The sequence below is a fragment of the Sparus aurata genome, chromosome 19 (genome assembly GCF_900880675.1).
Source record: "Sparus aurata chromosome 19, fSpaAur1.1, whole genome shotgun sequence".
NCBI classification, from domain to species: domain Eukaryota; kingdom Metazoa; phylum Chordata; class Actinopteri; order Spariformes; family Sparidae; genus Sparus; species Sparus aurata.
Window position 1 is genome coordinate 16,103,626 of NC_044205.1, and position 26,170 is coordinate 16,129,795.

General features: G+C 43.1%; 2 protein-coding genes across 4 annotated transcripts in view; both read left to right on the forward strand.

The window, feature by feature from the left end:
- The window catches only part of rttn (rotatin), a 37,235-nt gene extending 21,088 nt beyond the window's left edge, over window positions 1–16,147 (forward strand). The window contains exons 28-49 of the mRNA XM_030398496.1: window positions 211–430; window positions 1,776–1,904; window positions 2,006–2,116; window positions 2,581–2,739; window positions 3,032–3,109; window positions 4,123–4,315; window positions 4,414–4,511; window positions 4,608–4,695; window positions 5,037–5,238; window positions 5,837–5,927; window positions 6,296–6,446; window positions 6,702–6,839; window positions 7,664–7,866; window positions 8,300–8,405; window positions 8,691–8,788; window positions 8,986–9,063; window positions 9,479–9,605; window positions 12,659–12,852; window positions 13,295–13,562; window positions 15,407–15,510; window positions 15,785–15,854; window positions 15,985–16,147. Coding sequence (XP_030254356.1) covers window positions 211–430; window positions 1,776–1,904; window positions 2,006–2,116; window positions 2,581–2,739; window positions 3,032–3,109; window positions 4,123–4,315; window positions 4,414–4,511; window positions 4,608–4,695; window positions 5,037–5,238; window positions 5,837–5,927; window positions 6,296–6,446; window positions 6,702–6,839; window positions 7,664–7,866; window positions 8,300–8,405; window positions 8,691–8,788; window positions 8,986–9,063; window positions 9,479–9,605; window positions 12,659–12,852; window positions 13,295–13,562; window positions 15,407–15,510; window positions 15,785–15,854; window positions 15,985–16,064 — 2,986 coding nt within the window. The 3' untranslated portion in view covers window positions 16,065–16,147. The remainder of the gene's footprint in view (window positions 1–210; window positions 431–1,775; window positions 1,905–2,005; window positions 2,117–2,580; window positions 2,740–3,031; window positions 3,110–4,122; window positions 4,316–4,413; window positions 4,512–4,607; window positions 4,696–5,036; window positions 5,239–5,836; window positions 5,928–6,295; window positions 6,447–6,701; window positions 6,840–7,663; window positions 7,867–8,299; window positions 8,406–8,690; window positions 8,789–8,985; window positions 9,064–9,478; window positions 9,606–12,658; window positions 12,853–13,294; window positions 13,563–15,406; window positions 15,511–15,784; window positions 15,855–15,984) is intronic.
- Window positions 16,148–17,626: 1,479 nt separating this feature from the next.
- On the forward strand, window positions 17,627–22,984 carry cd226 (CD226 molecule). 3 transcript variants are annotated; one of them, XM_030398500.1, is made up of 7 exons: window positions 17,635–17,861; window positions 18,507–18,830; window positions 19,009–19,389; window positions 19,854–19,956; window positions 20,821–20,875; window positions 21,011–21,040; window positions 22,682–22,984. In XM_030398500.1, exons 1-6 carry the CDS (start codon window positions 17,798–17,800, stop codon window positions 21,032–21,034), a joined length of 951 nt encoding a protein of 316 aa, XP_030254360.1. In that variant the 5' UTR covers window positions 17,635–17,797; the 3' UTR covers window positions 21,035–21,040; window positions 22,682–22,984. The 3 variants fall into 3 exon arrangements, with proteins under 3 accessions (XP_030254357.1, XP_030254360.1, XP_030254358.1); XM_030398497.1 differs by lacking the exon at window positions 21,011–21,040 and having other exon boundaries at window positions 17,627–17,861; window positions 21,762–22,984; XM_030398498.1 differs by lacking the exon at window positions 21,011–21,040 and having other exon boundaries at window positions 17,638–17,861.
- Window positions 22,985–26,170: the final 3,186 nt, after the last annotated feature.

Here is a 26,170-nt window from a genome sequence, read left to right on the forward strand (position 1 = left end):
CCCCCTCTATCAGGAATATGTAGCTCATTTTAGAGGGAAGTCCAGCTAGCTGAGTCACTTAGAACATGTAAATAAATGTCAAACATATAACTGCTAAAGCATATGGTATGCTAATTGTCAACATTGTATTTTCCTTTTTCCTTTCTTTCCTGCCCTCCTGTCTGTCTGGTTCCTCACTCTTTCTCACTCTGTCCTTCCCTGTCTGTCCAGGCTATGTCTGGCATTAGCAGGCCCCTTCAAGAGCCAGCTGGCAGTCCGCTTGCTTCAGAGCCTGCGGGTGTCTGACGCCCCGCGCTTCTATGGCCTTCCCAGCCTGGAGAGGACACTGCAGGGCATGGTCAGCCTGACTGCCCAGCCTGGCTGGAGCTCCCACTGCCCTGACCTGGAGCCAGCCTCCCTCTGCTCCAAGTATCTCAGCGGGCTATTAGAGGTGTGTGTGTGTGTGTGTGTGTGTGTGTGTGTGTGTGTGTGTGTGTGTGTGTGTGTGTGTGTGTGTGTGTGTGTGTGTGTGTGTGTGTGCGTGTGTGTGTGTGTGTGTGTGCATATGTTCATGTGTTGCATGTGCATGAGCGAGACTCAGAGCTGATACTGCCGACAGAAATGAATAAAAGGAAAAGCACAGTACTTTCTGAGGAATTAATTAAAATTAGGCAGAATGTGGTTACGGGACATGAATTGCAATAGGTAAAAAAAATCTCATTGATTAGATATGCCACACTGTGAAGATGCTGATGAGATTAATCAACCTTGCCTATTCCATCTGTTCAGTTGTTCAACAGTCCATAAAAACAATAGCGTTAACACAGTGCGGACCAGCTTGTGCAGCAGTCCTCAGCACAGAGGTGTCCAAACTTTTATTTTTGATTGGGGATGAATGACCCCGGTGGAATACACTATCCTGTTTACACAAGAATCGAATATTCTTGTTCGTTTAGTTTGGTTTAATGTGGACATGAATTAAGATTAGATGAGGACTGAAGGTTAATTCCTTTTTTCATTCGAGATCTCTAGTGGCTGCTTCCGTCTCACTGAGTCCCGTCCAAGTCTTTCACCCCCGTCTCCTCAACCCCTCTGACCCACCTCTCACCTGATACTCCTGGCACTGTAGGGCCCTAAAGCTCAGCAGGCCTTGGGCTGCTCTCTCTTCACCTGCTCTTCAGTGCAGTCCCACATCCTGATGGCACATCAAAGCAAAATAATTAGTCTCAGCTGTATTTAGCTTCAGAAGCAGTGAGTTGCATGACAAGCATACAGTAATCACCGTCTCAGAAGCAAGCAGTCTTTGTTCAGCTTTCTTTTGCTTTGGTGTTAAAATAACAACAAACAGAAAACCTGCAGCAACATGTGACAACACCACTTACTTAAAGTAGCATGTAGTTCTGGAGAATACAGTTTAAAACCTTTTAAATCTTTTAATATTTACAGTATTATTGAGGTTATATTAGAAACTCAGAAATCATTATTTATTTCCATAACTGAATATGCAAGCTGTTCTTAGAGGAAAATAAGGTCACCAGAACACTGTTTGAAGCTAGAAAGGTGGAAGGGTCCACCAAATGTAGGTAAAACAGTATGAAATTGTGATGTCTTTTAAGATATTTTGTGTATTTATTTAAAGCACAATAACATCATTTAATTCAAATCAAGATCTTTCTCCTTTGATTACATTTCCTTTCCAAAACTGTGTCGGCTGTGTCTTTGCAGGATGAGAAACTCTGGATTGGAAACGCTGCAGTGCTTTTTAATTCCAAATATAATCTGTGTCCTCTACACAGGTGATCTCCTCATTCTATGTCGAGTGGGGAGGCAACTCTTTGTCTTTCATGGGGAAAGGTGTGACCAAGAATGCTGTCATCTCTCTGCTTCACCTGTCCCACGAGATGATGGCAGAGAACAAGGGCGAGGCAAGTGTCAACTGTGTTTCATACCGCTGAGAGGATGCTTTGGTGAAATATTTTGGAATGCAACCAAACGCATGTTTTTCTTTCCATTTTGTCTGCATCAGGACTTCATCTCCCAGTGGTCTTTGGGGAACGAGGCAGCTGCAGAGGAGGCTAGCGCATCTCAGCTTGGTTTGGCCTGGCTCATCCCACTCTGGGTCGACAGAGATCAAGAGGTACGACTGCAGAACTCATTCTAATTTAAACATGCATTCCAGCATATTCAAAGTATATTGTGTGTGCACTCCAGGCTTCAATATTTAGCTGTTTACTGTTCATTCTTCAGCTTACACTTCTGTACAACAACTGCTGTCATAACATGAAGTTCCTGAAGCTCGACTTTTGGGACAAACCCGTAAGAGTTGCGTAACAACTCACAGACAAAAAGAACCACATGACAGCCAGTCGCACCAAATTCTGTCTGTCTCCAAAAATAAGCTCCCATACACATCAGTCTATGAGTCTCCCTTGACAAGGTAGACTGTTTTCACTATCATCCATGTAAATGCTACTCAGCACAGCCCAATATCATTCGAAACATGAGCGGCCTCACAGTTTTTGGAGATTTCACAGTTTGAGGATATTTAAACACCTGCAACACTTTTCTTTTACCAAATCTGTGTCTCCCCTCTCATGTCAGGTGAGGTGTGCCAGTTTGGGCTTAGGCACAGCTCTGTCCTCGGTGCCCAGTGGGTGCCAGGCTCTGTGCGGCAGCTGTCAGAACATCAGCGGCGGGCTGTGGGGCACGTTGCTCAACATCCTCCTGGATCAGCAGGAGAGCAGCATGGTCCGCAGAGAGGTACGATGTTCCAACTGCAACTCTGCTCTGTTGTCTGCAACCACCCAGAAAGGTTCTTTCTTTATTGCTACGCTGGAAACGAATGCCATCCTCTGAGGAGTCCTGTGTCAAAATATATGTTGTTTTGTTCTGAAATTGTAAGCAAAAGGCGTATGTTACTTTTATTTCATGTGTTGTCAAGAAATGGAACTGGACTTTAATGTATTACCAGCCAAAGACAGGCAGATGGCACTGTTGCTGATGCAGTCTTAACTTGACCCAGCACGTCTCCTTTTTTGGTTTGTGTGTCCAGGCTGCATTTATCCTGCAGAACTTGCTGGTGATGCCCATGCCTGCCAACGCAGAGGAGGCCAAGGACTCCCACTGGCAGGTCAGCAGCTCTGCCAGCCAGTTAAAATGCTTTTATGGACCATGAACTGTTTTCTCTCTTTCTTTCTCTCTCTCTCTCCCTCTCTTTTAGTTTTCTCCCGTGTCTATCCCCTCTCCATTCCTCCCTCACATCCCTCAGCTCTCTCCTCTCCCCTCTCGTTCAGCCCTGCAGGGTTCAGGCCATGGGTGTAGCTAGAATTCAAGCTCTACTGGGGCGCACGCCTCCAGCACTCGCATCCAAAAATAATTACGTTTAGGTCTCTGTCAAAACACCAACAGCATCTTAATTTGGGGTGTCATGGCTCGTGAAGGGAGCTGTATGTCAGAGGTGAAAAAGATAGATATGATTTATTCTTATCTTTTTAAAAGCTTGGCATGCTGCTTGTTAAATCTGATCTAGTTGTAATTGCCAGAAAAAAAGTTTAGCAGCCTGTCAAAAATTTAAAAATAAAACGGAGTAACAGGCATGTCATGGACTAGTCTTGTTGGACCATATATTGTCACAGAAATATTTGCTTTAAACATTATTATTGTCATTTGAAAACCATTGTATGCCACTGATATGATAACACTCTTTCAAAGAAGATTTTTGATTATTAAGAAAGGTAATAAGATAAACCACATAATCAAAACAGTAAATAAAACAGGCTCTTGTTAATATCAATATTCAGGGCCATGGGGGGGAAATTGCCACAACATTGTTTTTTTATGAAAAGATAAATATAATAAGCACAACATCATCTACGATATTTACATCTGGAGAAGGTGGGGCTATGTGGGCACTACAGTATCAATACTGCAAAAAGTGAGTGTTGAAATTGTGTATATATTTTTCATCATTTTGATTATTATTTTGGAAGTAGATGTGATGTGACTAAACTTGGCAAAATCAGTTTAATATTAAAGCAACATTATCTAGAAAAAGGAATTTTGTGCATCTTTTTGCCCTGTTCTCATCAGTAAATGTGCACACATCTCTGCACCCTTCCCCTAAGTAACTCTCTCTTCTTCCAGCACCCATGTGTCCACGATGAGGTGTCTGGTGTGTCCTTGGTGGGTCTCCCAGCCCTCCAGGCTCTGCTCTACCACTGTCAGTACTTCCAGCATGTGGCTCTCTCAGCCTCCAGCTGTTACCAAGGCAGGTACACGTTCCACCTGCAACCTCGTGCTGACGCCACCAGTGCACCTCAGGAGAGCAATTCACTGGGTAGGTTTCATTTTTCTTGCGAGTCTAAAGTTATTCTTACATTCTAGCAGTGTTTTTCCAGTCCAAGTTTATGTTATTAAGTCTATGTGCTTGGCTAGATTCTGAGAACTCTCTGTGGTTTTGGAGAAGCGACCCGCCGGCACCCACCATCAACTCCAGCAGGCCTTCCAGCTCCCTCTCCACATCCAGCACTGTGGTCAGCAATGCTCTTGCACCCTCAGACATGCAAACACAAACAAATGTTGGAAATACATTTTCATCCATTATCACATCCTCATGTTGTCCATTTCAGATAAGAGGTTCAGGATTACACACCCCGAAGGGACCCTCCCCAGTGAACATCACAGAAGATACCCCTGCCAGCAGACTGATGGCTCAAGGTACTGCGGAGAGAAACAGAGTGTCTGTGTGTGCACACGTGCATTCAGAGTAATAGCAACACTTTATCATACCATATAAACCTTCACATTATTTTCCTTCAGAACCTCATTGCGGTCAATGATGGTTATAAACTAAAAATCATACCCCACATTTGTGTATTTATATTTCTATCTTGCATCCACAGTTTAATAAGTACAACTTTGTTCTCTGGTATTAACCTCAGTTTGATGTTTTCGATCATGCAGTCACGGCATTTCTAGTCTCTGACAGACGTGATTCAAACAGTGCGTGAACCGTTGGTGAGGCGTCTCTATTAGCCGCCTATTGATGTGTCTCACAGGCCAGAGTGACACGGACACCAGCGACTCGGTTGCCTCCCAAGACTCCCGACAGGGCGAGCCCTCGGCAGCGGAACCTGTTGTCATGGTAACACCCGACCTCATGGCGGCCCACTGCGGTCTGCTGACCAACCTGCTGGCCATCCTGCCAGATTTCACCCTCACCGCCCTCCGCCACAACCAGCTCCTCCAGGGACTGGCCGGGTAAGAGGTCACATGCTGTGTGATCACACTACGGCTGGGCAATATAAAGATATTATATCGTTACCGTGATATGAGACTATATATCGTCTTAGATCTTGGATATTGTTAAATCATGATATAGCATAAATGGGTTTTTTCCTGGTTTTGAAGGCTGCATTTCAGTAAAGTGATGTCATTTTCGGAACTTACCTGACCGTTCTACTCGTTCGGATACTTGTCTTTTTACTCACTTAGTCACTATATCCACATTACTGATGATTATTTATTTATTTTGCTAAAATGTTTTGTTTGTAGTTGAATAAAGGAAGAGTTGAATGATGGAGAAGTAATTCTTTATTTTGATGACTGATTTATTGCTTTAGGTGTCAGTAAAAGTATCAGACATTTTCTGGTTGCAGGGAGGTTTTGCTGTGTAAATGAAAGTCATGAAATCAACATATTTTTTTAAAATGTTCTATCATGATTAAAGATTATCTAAATAAATATGCTTATTTTTTATTCAGCAAGGAATTAATGTTAATTGTAGCCCTAATCCCCTCTGGCTTGTTTCTTTGCAAAAACACACATTTCTCATCATCTTTCTTTTCTTCCTCCTCAGTCTGGTGAATATCGGGCCCATCGAGAAATGTCTGACTGAGCTGAAAACACCCAACGTCCTACCAGGAGAGAGGGAAGACATCAAGGGCCAGGTGAGGAACACTGTGATCGACAGTTCTGAAGAGTTTTTAAACTTTTTTCTGGTTATTATGACTTACCACACACACACACAAAAAACACGTGGGTTGGTGGAGCACAGTGCCAACTTCAGTGCAGCGCTAGGTTGTCTAAGGGCTCCTCCGGATTTTTCGGTGTGGGTGGAATACTCAACAAGCTTCAACTCAAAGCACACCATTGTTTTTGCAGCTCGGGAAATTAGCTTTTTTTAAAAACGGATAACCTTTTGATATACATCCGTTTCCATCTTTTCTGTAACCTTACCTGCTCAGTGAACTTGTGCGATCTGTGTGCACGTATGTGTGGTCTGTCTTTATGCGTGCATGTGCGTGCGTGGCTCTAGCTCGTCATCCTACTTCAGTTCCTGTCCAGCTTCTCCAAACTGCTGCAGTCCTGTGTCACGGTGAGCCATGAGCTGATTGGCCAGATGGACTTCCTGAAACAGCTGTTGACTTCGCTGGTGGTGGTGCTCACGCTGGATACCAAAGGATTAGGTCCGAACCTGATGTTCAATTCAAATAGAAGTAATCATTTTTAGCAAATAAAGTTGTTTTTTAATGATCCTAAGAAAATGTCTAAATGTCTTCCATATTCCATATATACTATCACGTATGTCAGCTACCAACAACGCTCCAAATGCAAGTCCTGTTCCTACATTTATCCTGCAGTGTGTGCTACAGTGTGATCTGTGTGTGGCTTTGTGGCTGTCTTGTGTCATAAAATTTGTGACTCACTCTTTCCCTCCTCAGATGCAGGTACCCGGGATGTGGTTTGTGTGTGCTGGGCAGACGTGTTTATGCTCCTGGCTACTCTGGTGAGGAGGGACAGCTCAGCGGCGTACCCATCTGTCTCTGCTGCGCTGGGGAGACGCTGGCGGACATTTGCAGGTACACAGATACTCTGTCCTCTTCTGTGTGTGCGTGTGTATGTGTGCTTGTGTGTGTGCGTGTGTGTGTGCTTGTGCGTGTTCAAGTGAGTAAAAGTAATTATTAATTGTTGTGGTTGAGGCTGCAGAATACCCTCTGTAATCATCTATTATGGATCTTTTCTCACAATTTATAATAGATAATTGTCTTTTTCGGAAACATTTAGTGTTCCATTTTAAATGGTCCCCTGAAACGGTGGTATAAAAATAGCGAAGTACTTGTAACAAGAGGAAATTTAAATGCCTGAAGAGAAATGCCTCTGACGGCTGCCACTGGCCTGCGGGCCTCCCTTTGAGAACCCCCGCACTAACTAACTAGGATAAGTGTTTTAGGTGCAATAGTGCAGCTTTAATTCTGGTCCAAAGAAAGAAATTCTAGCATATTAACATGTTCATTGTATCATTACTGAGTGCACTACGCTCCCTGAACAGATGCTAGGATAGGATAATTGCATCCTGTCCTTACACTACCTCTACTCCCCCTACTCATCTTCCTTTGTGATTAATGGCACAGCAGGGAAATCTGATGAGTCCAGTAAAAGATGAATGCCGAGCGTTTGTGCGTGTATTTATGTATGTGTGTGTATGTTTATGGTATCTAGGTGTCTACATATACATTAAAATGATAAGTGTGTCCTCCCCCGGTGCATACTTCCTCAGTCAGGGACAAATATCTTGCTGTCAAGGATCTGCCTTTTTGTCTCGCCATGATTCAGAGATTATTGCTGCATCATTTGTTAAAAGAAAGCGGCTCTAACTCTTCTTATGTTCCCACTTTGTCTGCAGGGACATTATCAGTGTGTGTGAATGAGAGGTTTGCAGGCCCTCGTCTTCACACCGTGGCTCTGCAGTTTCTCCGTACAGTTTTCACAGAGGAGACAAAGAGTCAGGGTGCAGAGGACACCACCTCACACTCTGCACATGCTTCTGCTTTGTCTGACATCATGATCGGTCCCTCAGCCAGCCAGCTGTGTGAACTGTTACTGCAGGTACGTGGAGGTTGTAGTCAGTATTGATCAAGGGTGGCCAAACTTTTTCCTTTGGAGGGCCAAAATGGGAACTTAATGGCAGGTTCTGCCATCTAACTATTGAACCTTTTTCGATGCAAAATATTACCAAAGCAACTCCTTACTGCACCTAACTGTAGCTAACAATTAGCTAGTTAGCTTAGTAAGCCATGCAGCTAGTGGTCCACACTGTGAGCTCGGGGACCAGGGTTAGCGTTTACTCCGGCAGAGGCCGAGGAGGGACAGAGCTACCTGGCTTGCATGCTAAGTTAAGTAAATATCTCAGCAAAACAATACATATATGTCGATAATGTCGAAACAGTTTTTTTCTTCCAGTTCTGTGATCATTTTGGTAATTGTTTAACCAATACATAAGTCTTTCATAATGTGTTTCTGTTGTGATTTCTGATGCCAGAGTTTTGAGACGAGGACCCTTCAGGACCCTTTAAAGAAGCTCACAGCCAGAGCTCTGATGACGCTGCTAGCCTGCAGCCCCACAGCTCAAAACCATGCAGCCAAAGGTAATTCCCCAAACCTCAGGCTAGAGTCAGAGTCAGTCACCTTTTAGGTACTCTTTGAAATAAAAAAAAAATCCCTAGCTTGTTGTCTGGTGGTTCCCCATAAGACACATGAGATAACTTCTACACATTAACCTGAAAAAAATGTAACCTCATTCTTGACTGGATAGGTCTACGGGAGTTCATGCTCAATTTGTGACACACTTACGGTGAATATCTTTTTAGAACTTGTCATATAATGTGAAGTTAACAATTTGATGTCCCGTTCTGAACTTTGTTTATTTCCAGCTGGTCTGATTGACAGCTGTGTAGAGCAACTGAAGCAAACTCACTCCCAGCTTCACCTGGAGTCGGTCCGACCCGGCAAGGCTTCTCACCGCAAAAAGGTGAGCAGACACCGGCTGGAAATTTCCAGTCTTGGCGTTTCTTTGCCACTTTTCTGTGTTTTTTTTTCCATTGAATACAATAACAGTCTGAAGTCAGTTTTTGGATAAATATTATGAATATCAGTGCAGTAAAAGAGGAGTTTTCACTTTGAACATTTAAACATTTTGGTGTTTTTGTTGTCTTTCTATATTACCAGGAAGAAGGCTATTTAAAGGAAGTCAAGCTGAATGTGGAGATCCTGCGGAGTGCTCTTTACCGCAACGATGAATGCAAAGTGAGCCTCTGCGTCTGCCTTTTAATTCCCCACTGCTAATTGGTTTTTAATGGAACCTCGGTGTACCAGTGCTGTGCCTGTAAATGAGATTCAGCTAAATGCGTACGGTCCTGCTAACATCTCAGCAAGTTTAGCTTCTTACACACTGTAATGGCATAACTTATAGAGGATATTAGCTGATTTTCATTTTCTTAGTGGCCTTTCTGTCACTGGTGGTTACCTTGGACTAAATAGACAGGGAGGGCTGTGCTGCAGTGTTTACTCTCCTCCCGGTGCCTCTCTTGCACGTTTAGGAAAAAAACTGAAACATTTTGTGTTGATTACTGCCATCTGTGTTGTTGCTATTGTATAAATCATGTGCATGCCTGTATGTGGGCCTTTTCTTATGCATGTGTATGTGTGTGTATATGTGTAGGTGGTGGCAACAGATGCTCGCCTAACACAGTCACTCTATGCTCTTTGGCCTTGGCTCCTATTGGACGACCCCACCATGGAGGCGGCGCTGGAGCTTCTGTGCGTTTATACGGCCAACTGCACCACAGGTTTGTTTGTGTGTACGCGCCTGTCTGTGTGTCTTATGTGTTTGTGCAGGCACTGTGCCTGGCCCGTGCCTGCCCATCGCCTCTGTCTGCGGTTAGCAATCTGACTGAGTCACACACACTTTGCACTGAGGAGCCCATTGTCTTCTCCAGTGACCACTGAACAACATTGTGTCTCACTGTATAAGAGCAACGCCTGCTCGCCTGCCAGCCACAATGGGCACAGTGTCAGGACGCAGGGATCAGGCTGCATGGCTGCCCCGCTGTATGTATGGCAACTGGTTTCAGACCAGGAGGAGACGATGTGGGGAAGGACAGAGCATCTCTCTGTGTTATTCAGTCATGCAAATGTTAGAATCGTGTATGTGGGAATCAGAACAGCATAAGCTTTTTAAGAAGTGGAAAGGAAAAATTCATGGGGAGGAAACAGTGAGGAAATTTTACTTTGATAAACGGCTGTGGTTCCTTTGATGTGTTTGTATGTGTGTGTGTGTACGCACGTGTAGTTGTGCAATAGAAATCAGTTTCATCAGCGAAGGGAAGGAAGTTTCATGTGCAACACTTATGAGCATTTCTGTGTGTGTCTCTCTCTGTTTGATTGGCACCCGTTCCTTGGTGGGTGCCTGTACTCTGATCTAAACTCACTCGCTTTAGACCCCTCATATGCTCAAGCTGTGAAAGCACCAGAAATCAGTGAAGTCGGGCACAGTATTTCCCTAAAGGTTAACCGAACAGCAGGTTGTGTTCAGGCTGCATGCAGCCAGGCTTAGTATTACACCATCCACCCTCAGGCTACCACTTTGTCTCCTGAGACTGCCACATTTCTCCTGAATGTTTCATCTCCAGTCTTCCTCCTTCATCCACGGCTTTGTTTGCACAGCTAGTTCAAGTCAGATTGTTGTATTCATCTGTGCCACACAGATTTCCACAGATATTTTTGTAGCAGCCTCTGAAACTTGCTTCTGCAGACAGACAGAAAGTAACCCCCCCCACACACACACACATTTCTATGGAATGATCAATCTTGTATGGAAAAAAAAATATTGAGATTAGCAGCAGCAGTGGGAACGCCTGTCTCACATCAGTGAAGTAGATCCATTATAAAGCAGAGTTCCCTTGTCAATTCTGTAATGGAGCGGCTTTCTTGACAGGTATTGAGATCACCTCAGGCTAACATCAGCATACGCCTGTTGCTGTATGTTACCATCCCTGGATTAGTATAACCAACAAGCTGTCATGTTCTCCAATAAGTAACATCAATCACTGTCAGACTATGTCTCGTCAGTGCTTTCCGTCTTAAGCTTGTTCATTTCTGTGCTTTGTATGTAATCTGCAGCTGTAGCAATTAGTCATGACAGTTATGCTGATGTGAGTGTGGCGCAGAAAGAGAGAGGTTTTATTTGTATGTCATCTATTTCTGTTTACATTTCTGTAAGGCCTTGTAGTAGAATAAATTGTAGCCATAGCCTGAGGCTGAATCATTTTCCTCCCTCACAGAGTCAGAAGATGGTGCGTTTCATCATCAGTCAGAGAGCTTTCATGATGAATAAAGATTAAAAGCCAGTTAAAATAGATTTAAAAAAAAAAAAAGAAACTTTCAGTGATGTCTTGAATTCTACATGTGCGACCTAGTTCTTTCAGAACTCTGTATTCATTGTGAACACTGTTTTTTAAGATGACAAATGTCTTCATTCAGCGTCTTCACAGGTTGTGCATGCAGCCGTGCACTGATGTTTTGGTACAGTGTGCAGACAGCCGTGCAGTCAGGCGGGCCAGTCTTTATTTTTGCGGCTACTGGTTGCCGCCGGCTGGACAGCTAGCTGGATTAAAGATAAACAGAAAAAAGCAACCAGTGCCAAGAAGAGGAAGAAGAAGAGCATTTTGCTGACTGTTACTGCGTTTGTATTGGACTTTTCCAAGTGATAGAAGTGGCTAATATAGCTGCTAGCTGCACGCTTATCTACAGTCCAATACGGAGCTTTTATAAGAATGTGGGCGTAGGGAAGATTTAAAATGTGGGTGGGACATCAAGGTTTTTCAGAGTAGATGTAATTTTCTGTATTGGTGGGTAGAGGTTTTTATCTGGATAAACTAGCATGAGCAAAATTAGTGGGACATTTCTAATTTCTTCCAGACATATCTGAAGATTTTAAAAAGCTGAAAGTGTAGAAATGTATTTGATGACTAATTTATAATAACTTTGTGGCACAGACTCTTGATAAAGACTGTTTTGTTGCTAAAAATCTATTTTTAACATAATTTCTAACTCCAATAGCAAAAAACTTCAAATCCAAAACATAGAACCAAATAACAAATTTTTTGCCATACTGCTTTCCTCTACCCTGCCCTGTTTCCCTTCTTTCTACCTCATCTTGTACTGTCTATTGTCAAGGCTTTTGTGGTGACAGTGTTTGACCTACCTTAACTCAGCTACCTGGCATTCAGGGATCAATGACTAAGTTCACCTGAGTGACTTACTCCACTCGTGTGTGTGCTCTGGAGCTGCTGAGTGTTTCTGTGTGTATGCAATGTGTCAATCTGCCTGGGTGCAAGGTAGCAGTGAAAACGTGGAAGGGAAATTGACGTAGTTGCCACTTTTTTTTTTGGTAGTTGGTAATTGCAACCAAAGGCTTTGCATAATAGTTTTCCAGGGAGAGACATTTGCCTGATACAAACATTAAAATGGTATATTATTAGGTAGGAAGTCAATACTAGCTGTTCAAACAATATGGAAGCATGTCAGTCAGCGCTACCCTTGATTGGCTGCCTCAGGGACAGGGAGAAAGCTTGTGGGCTCTCCATCAGGCATTGATTATTGCTCTTACCATTAAAGACACGGAATTAAGGCTGGAATGGATGGTCAAAATAGAACCTTGATTTTCGGAGCTTTAATTGCTGTACTCCTGTACACACATGTCACAGTGTATGTCGTGTGTAGGTGATTAATCGACTCGCGCACAGCTGCAATATTTCTGAAACCTGTCTTGAATTTTTGATCAGATCAGGTTAATCTGAAAAAGTTCCTGTGGTTGTTTTGTTTTTTTTTCCTCTCCCAGCATGTAGTTGTCTCTGTGGCGGAGGCCTTGCTGTTGCACCAGGATCTAAATGCACCGTTAGCAACTCCCTGATGCACTCTGTCATGAAGCTGGCCTCAGGGGTTGCCCCAGACAACAGCCCTATCCAGAAGCTCGCCTTCTCTCTCTTGGCTAACCTCGCCATGTCCCGCGAGTGCAGAGGCCTCCTGCAAAAGGTACAAGCCTGGCACACAGTGCGCTCAGCATCGTGGACAACAAACACTTGAAGACATTAATATGCGACTTCGTGATGATCTGTTTAATCAAAATTCCAAATGAAGAATTTTATTTTGAGCCATGTTTTTCCCTGAATAAGAATGTTTTAAAATAAACAGATGAGCCAGTTCAACACTTTCTTTGAGTTCATTTTAATTGGCTGTGAAAAATAAATTTACAAGTTAAATAAATGGAACTTTGTAAGATATGCAGTGTTGGTGTAAAAAAAACCTCAATCATAGCTCTGGCTATAAATGACATGCCTCTCTCACACTTAACATGTCCAAAATCTCACTCTCACACTTACACCTCGCTGCTAAACTGGGGAGCAGCTCTTGATGATCTCTTCACGTGACTGTAAAAAGTTTTGGAATAAAACTCTCTCATCTGCTTCCTTCTCAGAATAATTTCCTGCAAGCCTTCCCGTCAGTGCCGATGCCCAAAGCGGGTGGCGTTAAGGCCGCGTCTGCAGGTAGCGGGAGTCTTCTGGGCCTGTGGCTGAGGCTGCTGGTCAATCTGTCATTCGCGGAGGACGGCCAGCAGAGTATCCTTAGGGTGGCCGGAGCTCTGGAGCTGCTGGCAGACTTGGCACAACACCGGCGCCACGCTCTGCTCACCCTCCACAACCTCTGCTTCTGCCATGCCAACAAGCCGCACGTCATTGCCAACGGTATGAAAGGAGAAAACTGGAGAAGTTAAAGGTGCACTATGCAACTTTATGACTGTAGGTTATGATTTATGATCTTCTTGTTCTCACTCCACCAAATCCACACTTTCTCTCATTTTGCTTCTGTAAAAAAAAAAGTAGCTTTGTGGCTGTGGCTTTGTTCAAGACATTAGCAGCCACTCAAATCACCCAAATATTTATAGTAGTATAGTATAGTATACTATAGTATATAGATATACAATGCATTTTATATTGAAGGAATAGTTCAACATTTTGTGAAATACATTTGCATTCTTGCTGTCGGAGTTCAGGAGTTCATTGGTTAGCTTAGCATAAAGATGTGAAGCAGGGAGACAGGCAGGCTATGCTGTTTCTCCTTGCGCCTAGTCCCTATGCTAAGCTAACAGGTCAACCTCTTTCTTCAGCTGCACACTTAATGCCCAGAAGGGAGAGTGGCATCAATCTTCCTGTTTTATAACGTGCCAGTAAATAAGAGTCTTTTCTATCAATGTTGAACTGTTCCTTTAACTTGAAGGGTAGCCAGTACTGCCTGACCAGCGGAAAATCCTTCCATATTAGACTGTAGCCTTTTCTGGCTTACAAACTCAGACAAGCAGACTGTACTCTGTCTGTGTCTGCTGAGCATGAAACAGCAGAGGGAGGCGAGTAAAAATAAAATGCTTGGTGAACAAAGTCATCTGGGAAGCTGAGAGTCCCAGATATGTTTTGTCAGGAGCTCTAAACTCGAGACAAACAAGGAGTGAGTACTGGACTAAAATTCACCCTGTGGCCAGAAAAAACACATGCAGTGGGATGCCCGTGTTGTTCTGGTTCTGCCACAGATAATGTGCACATTTTTGCCAATGCAGTAAAAAATGTTTCACGATAGAAAGGCTGCATACTGCTTAAAGGTACAATATGTAGGAATTGGTCACCTGCAGAATTCAGGGGCAGCAAATCACAAGAGTAACTCCTAACTGTAGCTGCCGTTAGCTAGTAAGCTCAGTTAGCCGTGCATCTAGTGGTCCAGACTGGGTGCATTGTGGACCAGAGGGAGTGTTGTTGTTTACACCGCCAGTACAGGGATGTTGAGCCAGGACGGGCTAGCTGGTAAGCGTGCTAACTTCAGAAGATATCTCTGCAACACAACACAATACAATACCTCATAACGTCGTAACTGTTACTTCTTCCAATTCTGTTGAAAGTTTTTAAAACCTTCTTTTCATGTGTTCAACTATTCTTATTTTTTTATACACATTTCACCTTTAAGTTTAGTCTCTGCTATGCTGTAGAGAAAGTTACATTTGAAATTTAGTGAGGTAGGAAGAATGCAGCAGGCATACAGAGATTTATAGCTCTGAGACACGGAAAGGAAGTCACAGACGACCCCTCACCCACCCAAGCGAGACTGTAGGTGGGAGTCGTAGGACCAGGTGGGTGAAATCTACCTTGTGACATTACTATTGTTTCCTGTGGAAAGATCAAGTTTCCTGTGCGTCTTGCATGCAGTGCGATCTCAATCGGTGATTGTGAGCTACGTGATTGCGTTGCCACCGTCTCCGGTCTGTGAGAATGGGTGAGAATGCAAAACAGATGCTGTGTGATATCTGGAAATGACCCAGATATTTACGGTGTGGTAAAACACTGTCAGACATGTTTTTCTGGGTTTGATTCAGCGGTTGTTTGCACCAGAATATATCCATGTGTTGTGTCATTCAGATTCAGATATTACCTGTGTTACCATAACTAGAATCCTTCTTGTCATTTTGAATAAAAAAAATATATATATATCTGATTGCTTTTTTTTCACCTCACCTCTGATGATTATCTGCATATCTTTCCTCCAGGCAATGCCTTGAAGGTGTTACTATGCTGTCTGGACAGTAAAGACACGGAGACTCGGTGTATGGGAGCCTCTGCACTTTGGGCTTTGCTCCATAACAACCAAAGGGTACAAACACACACACACAAATGCATCCACGCACTTAAACTTTATTTCAGCGACAGTAAATTCACCGGCTAGTATTTGAGTTCACTGGCAATAAATGTCAAATAAAATCCGAGGGTGTCTTCACTCTGTCTCGTATAAGTCTGTTTGAAAGCTTCATTGTCGTCTCACACACAGAGGAGACGATCGGCCTTTTTATCTCCTAAATGAATTAGAAAAAAAAAAAGAAAACCCTCCTGGTTTCTTCCTAATCTGTCTTTCTCATTTCCCCTCAAAGGCCAAGACTACTTTGAAGTGTCCCTCTGTTCGATTGAAAATTGAGGAGGCACATACCATCTCTAAGAAGGGTATGCATTTATTCACTTTGATGACGAGCACGCATCAGCACCTGTCACGGCGCCGAACATCTGATCATTAGGTTTTTCATGTCCTGTTGTTTACGATCGTGCCTTTTTCTTTACTTCACATAAACCACAGATGCAGAAAAGAGACAGGAGCCTACGAGCGCCTACCTGTTGAAGTGCCTCGAGAACCTCTCTCAGCTGCTAAAAAACTGATTGTATTTATTTTATTTGTTTTTTTTGTATCATGTTTTATACCTGAAGTTATTTTGAAATAAAAGTGCCAAGTGGCAAATTTAGCTCGGCCTCGAGTTGTCTGACTTTACCCCAAACTCAAACCAAACCAATTCTAATCATTCTTTCCCTGTCTGTTTTAAACAATGTCATTTCTTTGTAGGGGGAACAGCTGTGGCTTTAAACACCGCTAGTGTGGTTGTGGTTGTGAGAAGATACTGTTCCACCCAATACCCCCGTGGGTTACCTGGTGATAACCAACACAACTTGCTCACAGATACTGTAAACCTAGAGTTTACAGGAAACAGGAAGTTGTGTCATGTTGTGTATGCTAGAAACACGAGGACGGCCTGCTTCACCTTGTCGCATTTGCATGCTTTTCTGGCTATTCCGACACACAATCCTCAGCTCAAGCTGCCTACCCAAGCACATACTTCCTCTTTTTACTTTAAATGTCATGGACTGTGACCCATGTATGAGCAAGAGGGCCTAAGTTTATGAGGAGGTAGAATGTCCCAATTGTTATGCATACGGCGTGCAACGGCACGTACTAAAAGTGAAAAGCAAAGTGCAATTTGGAAACGCTAACAAGTCTAGAGTCATGCTAGAAGCTATGCGAGGCTTTAATTAAAGTGGCATTATACAACTTTTCCCCCCTTAGCATTTCCAAGTGTTATTATTGTTGGCTTCCCTGTTCCGAAGACATCTGGATCTTTCACATTTTTGTCCTCAGAGTCGCAAATAACGACCCCTCAGGACAAAACACAAGTTTATTCAATCATTTTGTCTATAATAGAGATAGATGGCCGGTTAATCTTCCATTTCCTGGGTGAGCGAATGCCCCGTGGCTGAAGAAATAGCGTAGTGATAGCAAGGTTTATAGGGAGCCAATGCAAACTCTGGTTTTATTATTCTATATCCATCCATCCATATCCACTTCATAATTGTATGCTGAAGCAGAAAACTTTGATTATTGCCAGTTTAAGCACTGAGGTACTTCATCTGAGGTACTTCATCTGGCTAACGTCGGCATACTAACGTGCTCAACAAAAGCTAGCATGCTGATACATAGCAGGTGTAATGTTATCCGTGTTCAGCATCCTAGTTTAGCCACGGGCTAGCATGCTCACATGGGCCAGTTACAAAAAAAAGCGGACTCAAAAGGTGAGAGGGTGGTTCGTTGCTGAAAAAGCGCCACGAATGTTCCCTCTTGGATGCCAATGTGGTCGATAAAACATGACGAGGTACCTTCTGGGGTTCCCTTTCGGAGCCTTTTTTACACATTAGTGCTCCATCGCACACAGCTGGTGCCCATTAATTTATTTATTCATTAGTTATTTGCACCCTTCAATCTCAAATCTGTGTTTTCAAAATGGCAAAAAAAAACAGTCCTCTAAAGCTCTAAGTGAAGTTTAAAAATGCTTGTGTACTGGATTAAAAACCATTTATGACAGCTGAGGGCAGCGTTGGTACAGTTTGGGAAACTTCACTATGGCTCCCAGCATGCCGCATCATGCCGTAAGCTTGTCTCCCATTCCCAGCACCCGGTGATAAAGTGCCCCTCTGTGTGGAATGAGCTAACAGTGGGTTTACCATGAAGTGTGGCCCCAGTAGCTCAAGTGCGTCTGTAGCCAGAGAGCTAGCAGGAAGTGCAGCTCGGGTGCCTCTCCACTCGTCTCATCAATGCAGCTTTCATTCTCCCTCGGTGGGGCAAGATGGAAGCTGTACAAAAGGACCACTGGTACTTCGTGGTACTCATCTTTCTTCCTTTTCTTAAAGGTATGGACTTGAGACTTATTTCTAAAGTTTATTTCAGAAGAGTGATTTATCATGAATGGGAGCGTGTCAAATAACAGTACTTATATAGGCTGTTCAAAGTTGAATCCTCTGTTGTCTGTGTATGTTTTTGTTGAAGCTTCATCAGTTTATAATCTTAAAGTCATTTCTCAGTTTTCTTCACTTTTTGGTTAAATTGGTTGGTAACAAAAAAAAGAAAAAGGCAGAAAAAGTTGTTGTGAGTTTTGCAAGACATTATTATTCTAAACCTGTCAGAGCTCTCCCAGGGGCATCGCCGGACTTGAAATCAGTTGTCATTCAGCTCAGATAAAAGGCTTTGAAAACTTGGAAGCTTGATCACCAACTATTGTCAGCTGTGTTTTTGTGTACTGGCTCAAATTAGCCTAATTACCATTACCCGAGGGATGGCCTCGAAGCTGTGAATAGCTGAGGTAATCTTCAAGTGGAGAAGATTAAGGGGGGGGGGGAAGGGAAACATTGCTTTTTCTTCCTCTTCGCATAGGTGTGAATGTAATTTCTTGGAAGTTTATGATTCTGTTCAAACAACTGATTACTCTTGCGTCTAATTTAGATTCTTTTTTTGATTTCTTTGGCAAAATTCCGATTTAAAAAGTGCACTTTGTCCAGTTGCTGTCCCGCAGAAAGATGCTGTCACGGTGCGTCTGGAGGAAGGAATGGTGCTTGAATGTTTGTGCCCCTGGGGCGGCAACCTCAGCATGGTGTCCTGGACCAAAATACCAGACAAGGACCCGATAGCTGTTTTCCATCCAGAGTACGGAGTGGCCTTTTCGCACCATTACCGGGAGAGGATAGAGTTCCTCAAGACCACGCCTATGGACGGGAGTATTTCCATGAGGAATGTTACTCACCAGGATATCGGGCTCTACCACTGCTCTGTTCAGACCTTCCCTCAAGGCCCCTGGACGAGGAACATCCAGGTGGAAGATTTAGGTAAAAGATATGAGGGGGAAAGTTTAAGCTGTTACACTGCTGCGCCCCCGCTGAATGACTAAGAATAGTATCAATGTTAGAAATGAAACTTGCATGAGATTTACTGTACCAGCCTTTAATTTCCACCACGCATTCAGATTTCTTTCTTTCTCTGAAGAGACGTTTCTTGTGTTTGCAGATGAGCCCCCGGAAGAAGACAACGGCACCGAGCCCCCCACCCCAGAGCCGATCACACCGGACACAGAGGTGGTAGCCGAGGAGGACAACAACCTCACCATCAGCTGTAACCACGAGCACAACGGCACCGTGTACCAGGTCATTTTGGAGAAGATGCCGCACGGCCACCCCTGGGGCATCATCGGAGTGTGCAAGAAGGTGGAAGGGGGCCTGTTGGCCGAGGACTACAGCGACAGGGGCAGGGTCAGCTGCACGGACAGCCTGGATGTCAGCCTGCACCTGACAGGTGTGGTGCAGCAAGACGGTGGTTTCTACCGCTGCACCTTCAGCACAGATGCAGGGGTGCAGACTACCACGGTGCTGCTCACCGTGCCCCCTCCAGGTACACAGACACACAGCATGCAGTGTGGAATGTACACATGTATACAGCATGTAATGACAAGATGATGAATTGTGTTTGTGTCTCATTCTAAAAATTGATTTATGAATGTAAACATGTCTGAGAGACGCAGTGATTGTTGAATACTAATGAATGTAAGATGAAACAATGCTGTATCTGTTAATGTCATACAATTCAGCAGACATCTGCTGAAACGACCACATCCTGCAGCAGCTCTCTATTTACTGTTACGGGGGAGCTGTGTGTGTGTAGGTGTGTGTGTGCCTGCACGCTACAAGTACTTTAGCGTGTGTTGTACCTGTGAGTCATGAACTAAAAGATATTCTGAAACATGTGTCAGTCACCGCAAACACAATACAACCACAGTGGTGTTTTTCTTTTGACCTTCTTTCCAGCTGTTTCTGTTCATTTTATGATTTCATTATTTTCTCTGAATTTATATCCAGGTGGGTTCAGCCTGTCCACGTACATGATGTATATTTACATCGGGGCTGGTGCTGCCGGGCTCGTTCTGCTTGTAGCCATCATCGTACTAGTAGTGATTCACAGGTAAGATCCCGCAGCGTGTCTTCATTTATCTGTAGCAAACAAAAGTCCAAAACTAATCCTGATTGAGAAATGATGGGTCTCTCTATTAATTGACACAATTTGCTCAGATCTTTAAGCACTTTAACATCAAGAGAAGCCTGCAGTCACTCGAGTGGCTCTGCTGGTGTTCACCATCTTAATTTAGCACGTCAGCATGTTAAAGACGCAATATAAAAGACGTGGCTATCAGTCAAATTCGTGCTCAGAACAAACAGGGGCAACATATCACCTGCTAGTTAGCTCGGTTGATTTTACGTTTAGTGTTCCGGACTGGGAGCTCATAGAACACCGGGAGTGTTGGTGTTTACACCACTAGCACAGGGATGTTGGATCGGGACAGGCCGGGGCTAGCTGCTTTAGCATGATAACCGCTGCACCACAAAACATAGATGTCATCATGTCAAACTGTTTAATGTTTTCAGCTAAGATTCCTGCATATTTCACCTTTTTTTTTAATATGTGCTACTTCACAGCAAACACTAACTACGAGTGAGGCTGATTGGAATGTCTTTAACTTTGGAGTTAGTTTGTTTCAGTTTTTTTGATTGACCTGATGGTGGGACTAGAAGAAAGGTGAGATCACCAGAGTCATTACTTTTCCATGGTGCAGCACCAGGACACTCCATGAATGTCTGTCAAACATTTTGTGCCAATCTATGAGGTAAATGTTGAGATATTTCAGCAGATAAGGGGTTGTTGACCTGCTGGTGGCGCTAGATAAAAAGTGAGGGCGTCATTAGAGTCGTTAGGACGTCTGTACCAAATGTGATGGCAAACCTACATTTCTTTTGTTGTTTTGTGTCTTTCGTCCAATAATCACCACAGGAAGAAGACCAAGAGAGAGGAGTACAGAGTCAAACTGCACCCATCTCAGAGACAGGTGAGCCTCGCGTCACTCATCATATCTACTCTTGTCTTTACACTTGACACTTTTACGGCACTCCCTTACCTTCTCTTCAGACAGGCACTTCATTATAAACCCGTTACACTTTACTCTTAATCTTGTTTGGTACAGCTCATCTCTCACCATGTACCCTGATACTTTGTATGTATACTTGCTGACTTCACTAATGCCGCTTCACGAGCACTGACAGTGTCATGGCTTTTGGATCATGTACAAGAGCAGCTTGTCGAAATGTCGACAGATTGGTTGAAAATGCTTTTGTATCTCATCAATTTTTAAAGGAGGCCTATTATGTTTTTTCTTTAATTTATTGTTTTTATAAAAGGTCACAGTCCGTACCGACAGAAGCTCCTTTTTCCCACAGAACTGAATGTCTCCTCAGCAGTCTTGCTTTAAGTTCTGTGACCTAACGCCTAAAGCAGATAGTTTGGCGGCAAGTATGAATTTGGCACAGGTGCTTAGTTGTTGTTCGCTGTGCTGGCTCAGGCATGTGCAAGCTGACCAATCAGAGCAGTCTGGATACTCGAGGAGGGAGGGGCCTTAAAGAGACAGGAGCTAAAACGGAGCGTTTCGAAGTAAAGTTATGAACTTGAGATAAACCTGAGCATAATACGTCTCCTTTAAGTATTTTACTTAATATAACTTTATTGAATACAATATAACACCCTTTTTGCTGTAATATCAGCTGTGTCATGTAAAGATGTTAAATTATATTACAAAAAATTATTTCACATTCAGCCTGTTCAGAGGGACATTTGAATACTTTTTGCCAAGCTACTCCTCGCTATCATCATTCCATTATCGTCTGTCACTTCCTTGTCTAACACCTCATTTACTAACATATTCTGCCGCACATTCACAGCCAAACTTCTACGAGAACATCTCCGTGCATCCCAGGAAGAAGCCCAGGCCGATAAGAAACTGCCCGGTCTATGCCAACCTGCAGAGCGTACGGTCGCACAAAGCCCGTTGTCAGCCTCATCGCAAATGAGCGGCCGTAAATAAGATGCACTGCTTGATCTGAGTTTTCAATCTGTCACAGCCTTCTATCCGCTTGCCCTCAGCATTTCTCCCATTAGTGTGTACATACGAGCAAAAAAATAAACAATGATTATTTATTCGAGCAGGGATCACACCGACACTGATTAATATTCACACTGTGTTTGGAAAAAGAGTCGACAAGCTGGTGCTCGCGCAAGTCTCAGGAAGCTGTTCCGAGTCAAGCGCCGCTCCCGCTAATTAAATGTAGTATGTTTCTTCATAATTACTGTTGAGGAAATATTTGTTTTGGGCAAAACAATATTTGACAGTAGCCGTCGTGCACGAGGAGCAGACAAAGGGCTGTATAATCGCTCTTTTCACTCCCCTAACCCCCGAGTAAAACGACTGACAAAAGCCTGTGTAATTGCTCTCCATTTACTTTCATCCCTCCTGGTTTCCATTCAAAGCCTGACAATGGTGTCTAATCATCTAACGGAAAAGAAAAGCAGTCAGTCAGAACTGTACCATCACTTGAGACTGTCGCCCCCCCGATGGGCTCTCTATCTAGGATGGCTACGTTCTAGTTACAGCACGCTCTTATTATGAAAGCTAAACTCTAATTAGCTAATCCTGTGCTTTAGCTCCTTATACATCAGCTGTCTACTGTTTATCAATGGATGTTTGATTTTTTTCTCCTGTCTTTTTTTTTTTTTTTTTTCATTTCCAAGCTTTGCCAAGTGCTTAAATCAGTATTTAAGGTTTGTGTGTTGCTTATGTGTAATCTGATTCATCTCTCCATAGAAATGGAGGCAGTGGCTGAGGCCGTAACGGATATGCAGGCTATTCTGCTAAGAAACGAGACAAATGCGGACAAGCTAGAAATGTGGAACGTAAAAAAAAGGGACAATTTATAGTTTGGAATCACACAAGTTTGTTTTGTTTTGTTTTTTTGCCTTCATTCTTCCATCAAGCTGTTGCCGGCTAAACAGTAGAAGCTGCAACTTGTACATTTGACTGTGATACTGTGTGGGTGACCGGCGATACTGAAACTGATGTGTGTGACTGCAGAAGTGGTATAAATAAAAAAAAAATGTGTCATAACCACCACTGCCTCGTTGATTTCCTGTGGGGGAGCGGGAAAGAGAAAGACAATCGCTGGCCAACAACTTTTTCTAGGAAACGGATCATTTGCTGCAAAATGAAAATGCCGCGTATCATCGAGTGCAAGCTCAGATTTTTAACCCCTTAAGGAACAACGTTCCAACATAGGAACACCCTTCACGAAACGAACACCCTTCGTAAAAACTAATAGTTTTTTTGCTAATAGTTTTAAGCATCAGATCTTAACAGTATATACTCACTGTTGGAAAGCTGAGACTGTCGTGATTATTTTAAGCCCAAACAAAGGAAAAAAGTTATTTCCAGACCATGTAATAGCCTTCTAAACGCACCATGACACAACATTAGAAAGAGCCCTCTACCGCAAGAAGTAAGAATGCCTACATACCTTCGGAGTGTTCCCTTTTTCCACAGCTACAACGTCATGCCACAATTTTTTTTTCAGTTCACCAAGAGTCCATAGAATGGGAATATCCATGTCATTTTACCCAAAACTCGCTACAAGTATCGAACAAGCAAGAAACCCCAGGGTCTTAGCTTTCATTTGAGACCAAGATTATGTTTCTAGGTAAAGGGGTTCTCAAGTTATAAGCTTTTGAATCTCAGTAGGCGCTCTTGGAAAAAAAGGACCCAAGCAAAACGCATGCCTTTAGAAAAAAAAACTGAAAAATAAATTTTTTAGTCTTTTGACTTCAAATTTTGAGTGTAGCAAGCTGAGACCTGTGGCTATGGCCTAATTGTGTCTGCATAGACATACATGAACCCTTATATCTTAGTCAGTTTATTGATATTTGAAGTGGACGGAAACCAAAACCTGTGTTCCAACCTCTGTGTCAGTATGTCATAGAATCACACTAACACTTTTAGAAAAAACTTACCTGTTACCTTTCCAATGGTACCAAGCACATCCCTGAGTCTCAAACTATGTGGGAGCTGTCATGCTTTTAATTTCGGTATGTCGTTGGAAAAAGAACCTTAAAATGGGGGCGTTCATTAAGTGGTTAAGGGAGCACTTTGACAGTGAGTCTGTGCGCTAAATGTTGAAGCTATTGCTAGCTTGATAAACTTTACACCGAGACTTGAACAAGAGAACTGAAGGTAACACCACTGAGGCTCACTTCTTAATACATCTTATCTTGTTTGTTTCATCTGTAAAAAACCAAAGTGTGAAAATGACTATTTGTGGTTTTACAGGGGTTTTTGCCACATTGTTCCGGCTAATGGCAGTAACTTCCTGAAACCATGAGAAAGTCACGCCACAATTAGTCCGGCCCATAACTCCCCATAACACTGACATTTTTAAACGTCTAAAAAAAATGTTTTGTTTTGTTTGGGGGATTTTTGCAGGTAAATCTCAAGGTGTTGGTAGGCTGGTTGTGTTACCTATAGAAGGAGCTCAGCTCACAGCTTTCTGCTGCAAGCGAAGCCGAGCTAAGTTGCGACCGGATCGGCTTTACATCCTTTAAGTCTTATTACTCAGCAGCCATCTTGGCTAACACAACCAGGAACCTGTGTGGGTGAGTGTGGAGAGCTAAAGTTAACTTTCAATGGTCACTAGACATAGAAACTGAAGGTACAGAACCTCAAGTCTATATCTCATAAAAAACCCTCTCAAAATAAGGTCTCCAACATTTTTCCTTTTTTTTGTAACACTTCCCCTACACATGTGCAAAGTTTAAACACAATAACTTCTTTAGTGTACCTTGTCGTGACGCCATCAGCTCATTCCACCGGGGCGCATGAACAAAATGGTCTGATGTTCGGATGACCTCAGAAAGTCCGCCTGCAGCCGCATCGGCCAAAAACTATTGTGAACTTTCATCTCTGCGCTCGCCAACACGATTAGATGATGTTTAGCTTTAGCTGTGATAAAGCAGATGATTGTTTTTTCGGGGGGGAGAGAGAAAGGGCAGGATGTGCGTCAGACAACCATCATCAGACCTTTCTATTAAAAATGCTTCAAATGGTTTGTCTCCTCATTATTTTCTCTGCCTGGTTGCATGTCTTCTGCTTGAGAAGTTGTGTCTTCTTTCGTAACTCTTGGAAAAAAGCGATTGAGCGTATTCCCCCCCCACCACCAAAAACATTTTCGAACAACTCCTTTAACTGAACATTAACCTTCTGACTCTCCATCCAGCGTTCCTGTCGGCAGCAAAACGATGCCGGTACATGATAGAACATTCAATTTATTACCTTTTTTTTTAATCATAAAAACATTACATATGTACATTTAGTGAAAACTGTAGTCCTACACTCAATGTATTCAAAGTGCTATCAACATATATTCTGACAGTAACGGAACACGAAACATGGCGGATACAAACACAGTCAGCAGAGTCAACAACAGAGGAAATCATGACGACACGTCGTACCTTAAACAAGTGAGCTGCTACGGCAAACAACAAAAAACTGTAAATGGTAAACACGGTCAACTAGAACGTCCTCGGGTCTCCTCAGTACGGCTCTAACGGTCCAGATGTGGTGGATTTATTATACGTATATATAATGAACACACTTGAGCTAAGACTCAAGATGACTACGGCAGAAATGTGGCCAGACGGCAACAACTGTCTTATATTTCTACAAACTGTCACTATGGGCTCCGTGTGCAGACCCATTGGTAGATGGGCACTTGTCGTTTGATGCTCAAATTAAAACAAAAAGTGAGTTCTTTAAATACAAAATAAAGTGACTATTAAACTTGAACACAAAATCAGTGCTTGTAACTTGATATCTGGACAAAACAGGTGCTTTGCCGCCTTGAACTGATTGTCGTGAGTGCTGGAGTATCTGCATCCAAGAGAATCGTGTCTTTTCCAAAACGTGTAACAAGAAGATTATGAAAAAAATGTAAATGGATGATAAGTGTCTGCTAACACCCACCTACCAACAGGTAACGTGTTATTCTCAGCTGGCTCTGGTTCAGTTAGGGAGTATTTTAACGTGACATGGCCTTTCACAGCTGGGTCTGCGGTATATAAGAGAGAAAACGTAAGACTATATATATATTCTTAAGTGGTACAGAGCTAAATTCTATCCACAAAGGTAAACTCAAAGCCCGGAGACGGCGCCCTGGCGAGGTCTCACACTCTGTGGTCTGAGTTGGAAAGGCACTTCTTACTCAAGGAGGACATTATCGCCACAGTTGTTCATGTACTGAGGGACAAATAA

Excerpts from the sequence above, each read along its gene's own strand:
- cd226 (XM_030398497.1), top strand. The coding sequence starts at position 17,798 with ATGGAAGCTGTACAAAAGGACCACTGGTACTTCGTGGTACTCATCTTT. Across the intron at positions 17,862-18,506 it reads CTTTCTTCCTTTTCTTAAAG|TTGCTGTCCCGCAGAAAGAT; the intron begins GTATGGACTTGA and ends CACTTTGTCCAG. Across the intron at positions 19,957-20,820 it reads GTACTAGTAGTGATTCACAG|GAAGAAGACCAAGAGAGAGG; the intron begins GTAAGATCCCGC and ends TAATCACCACAG.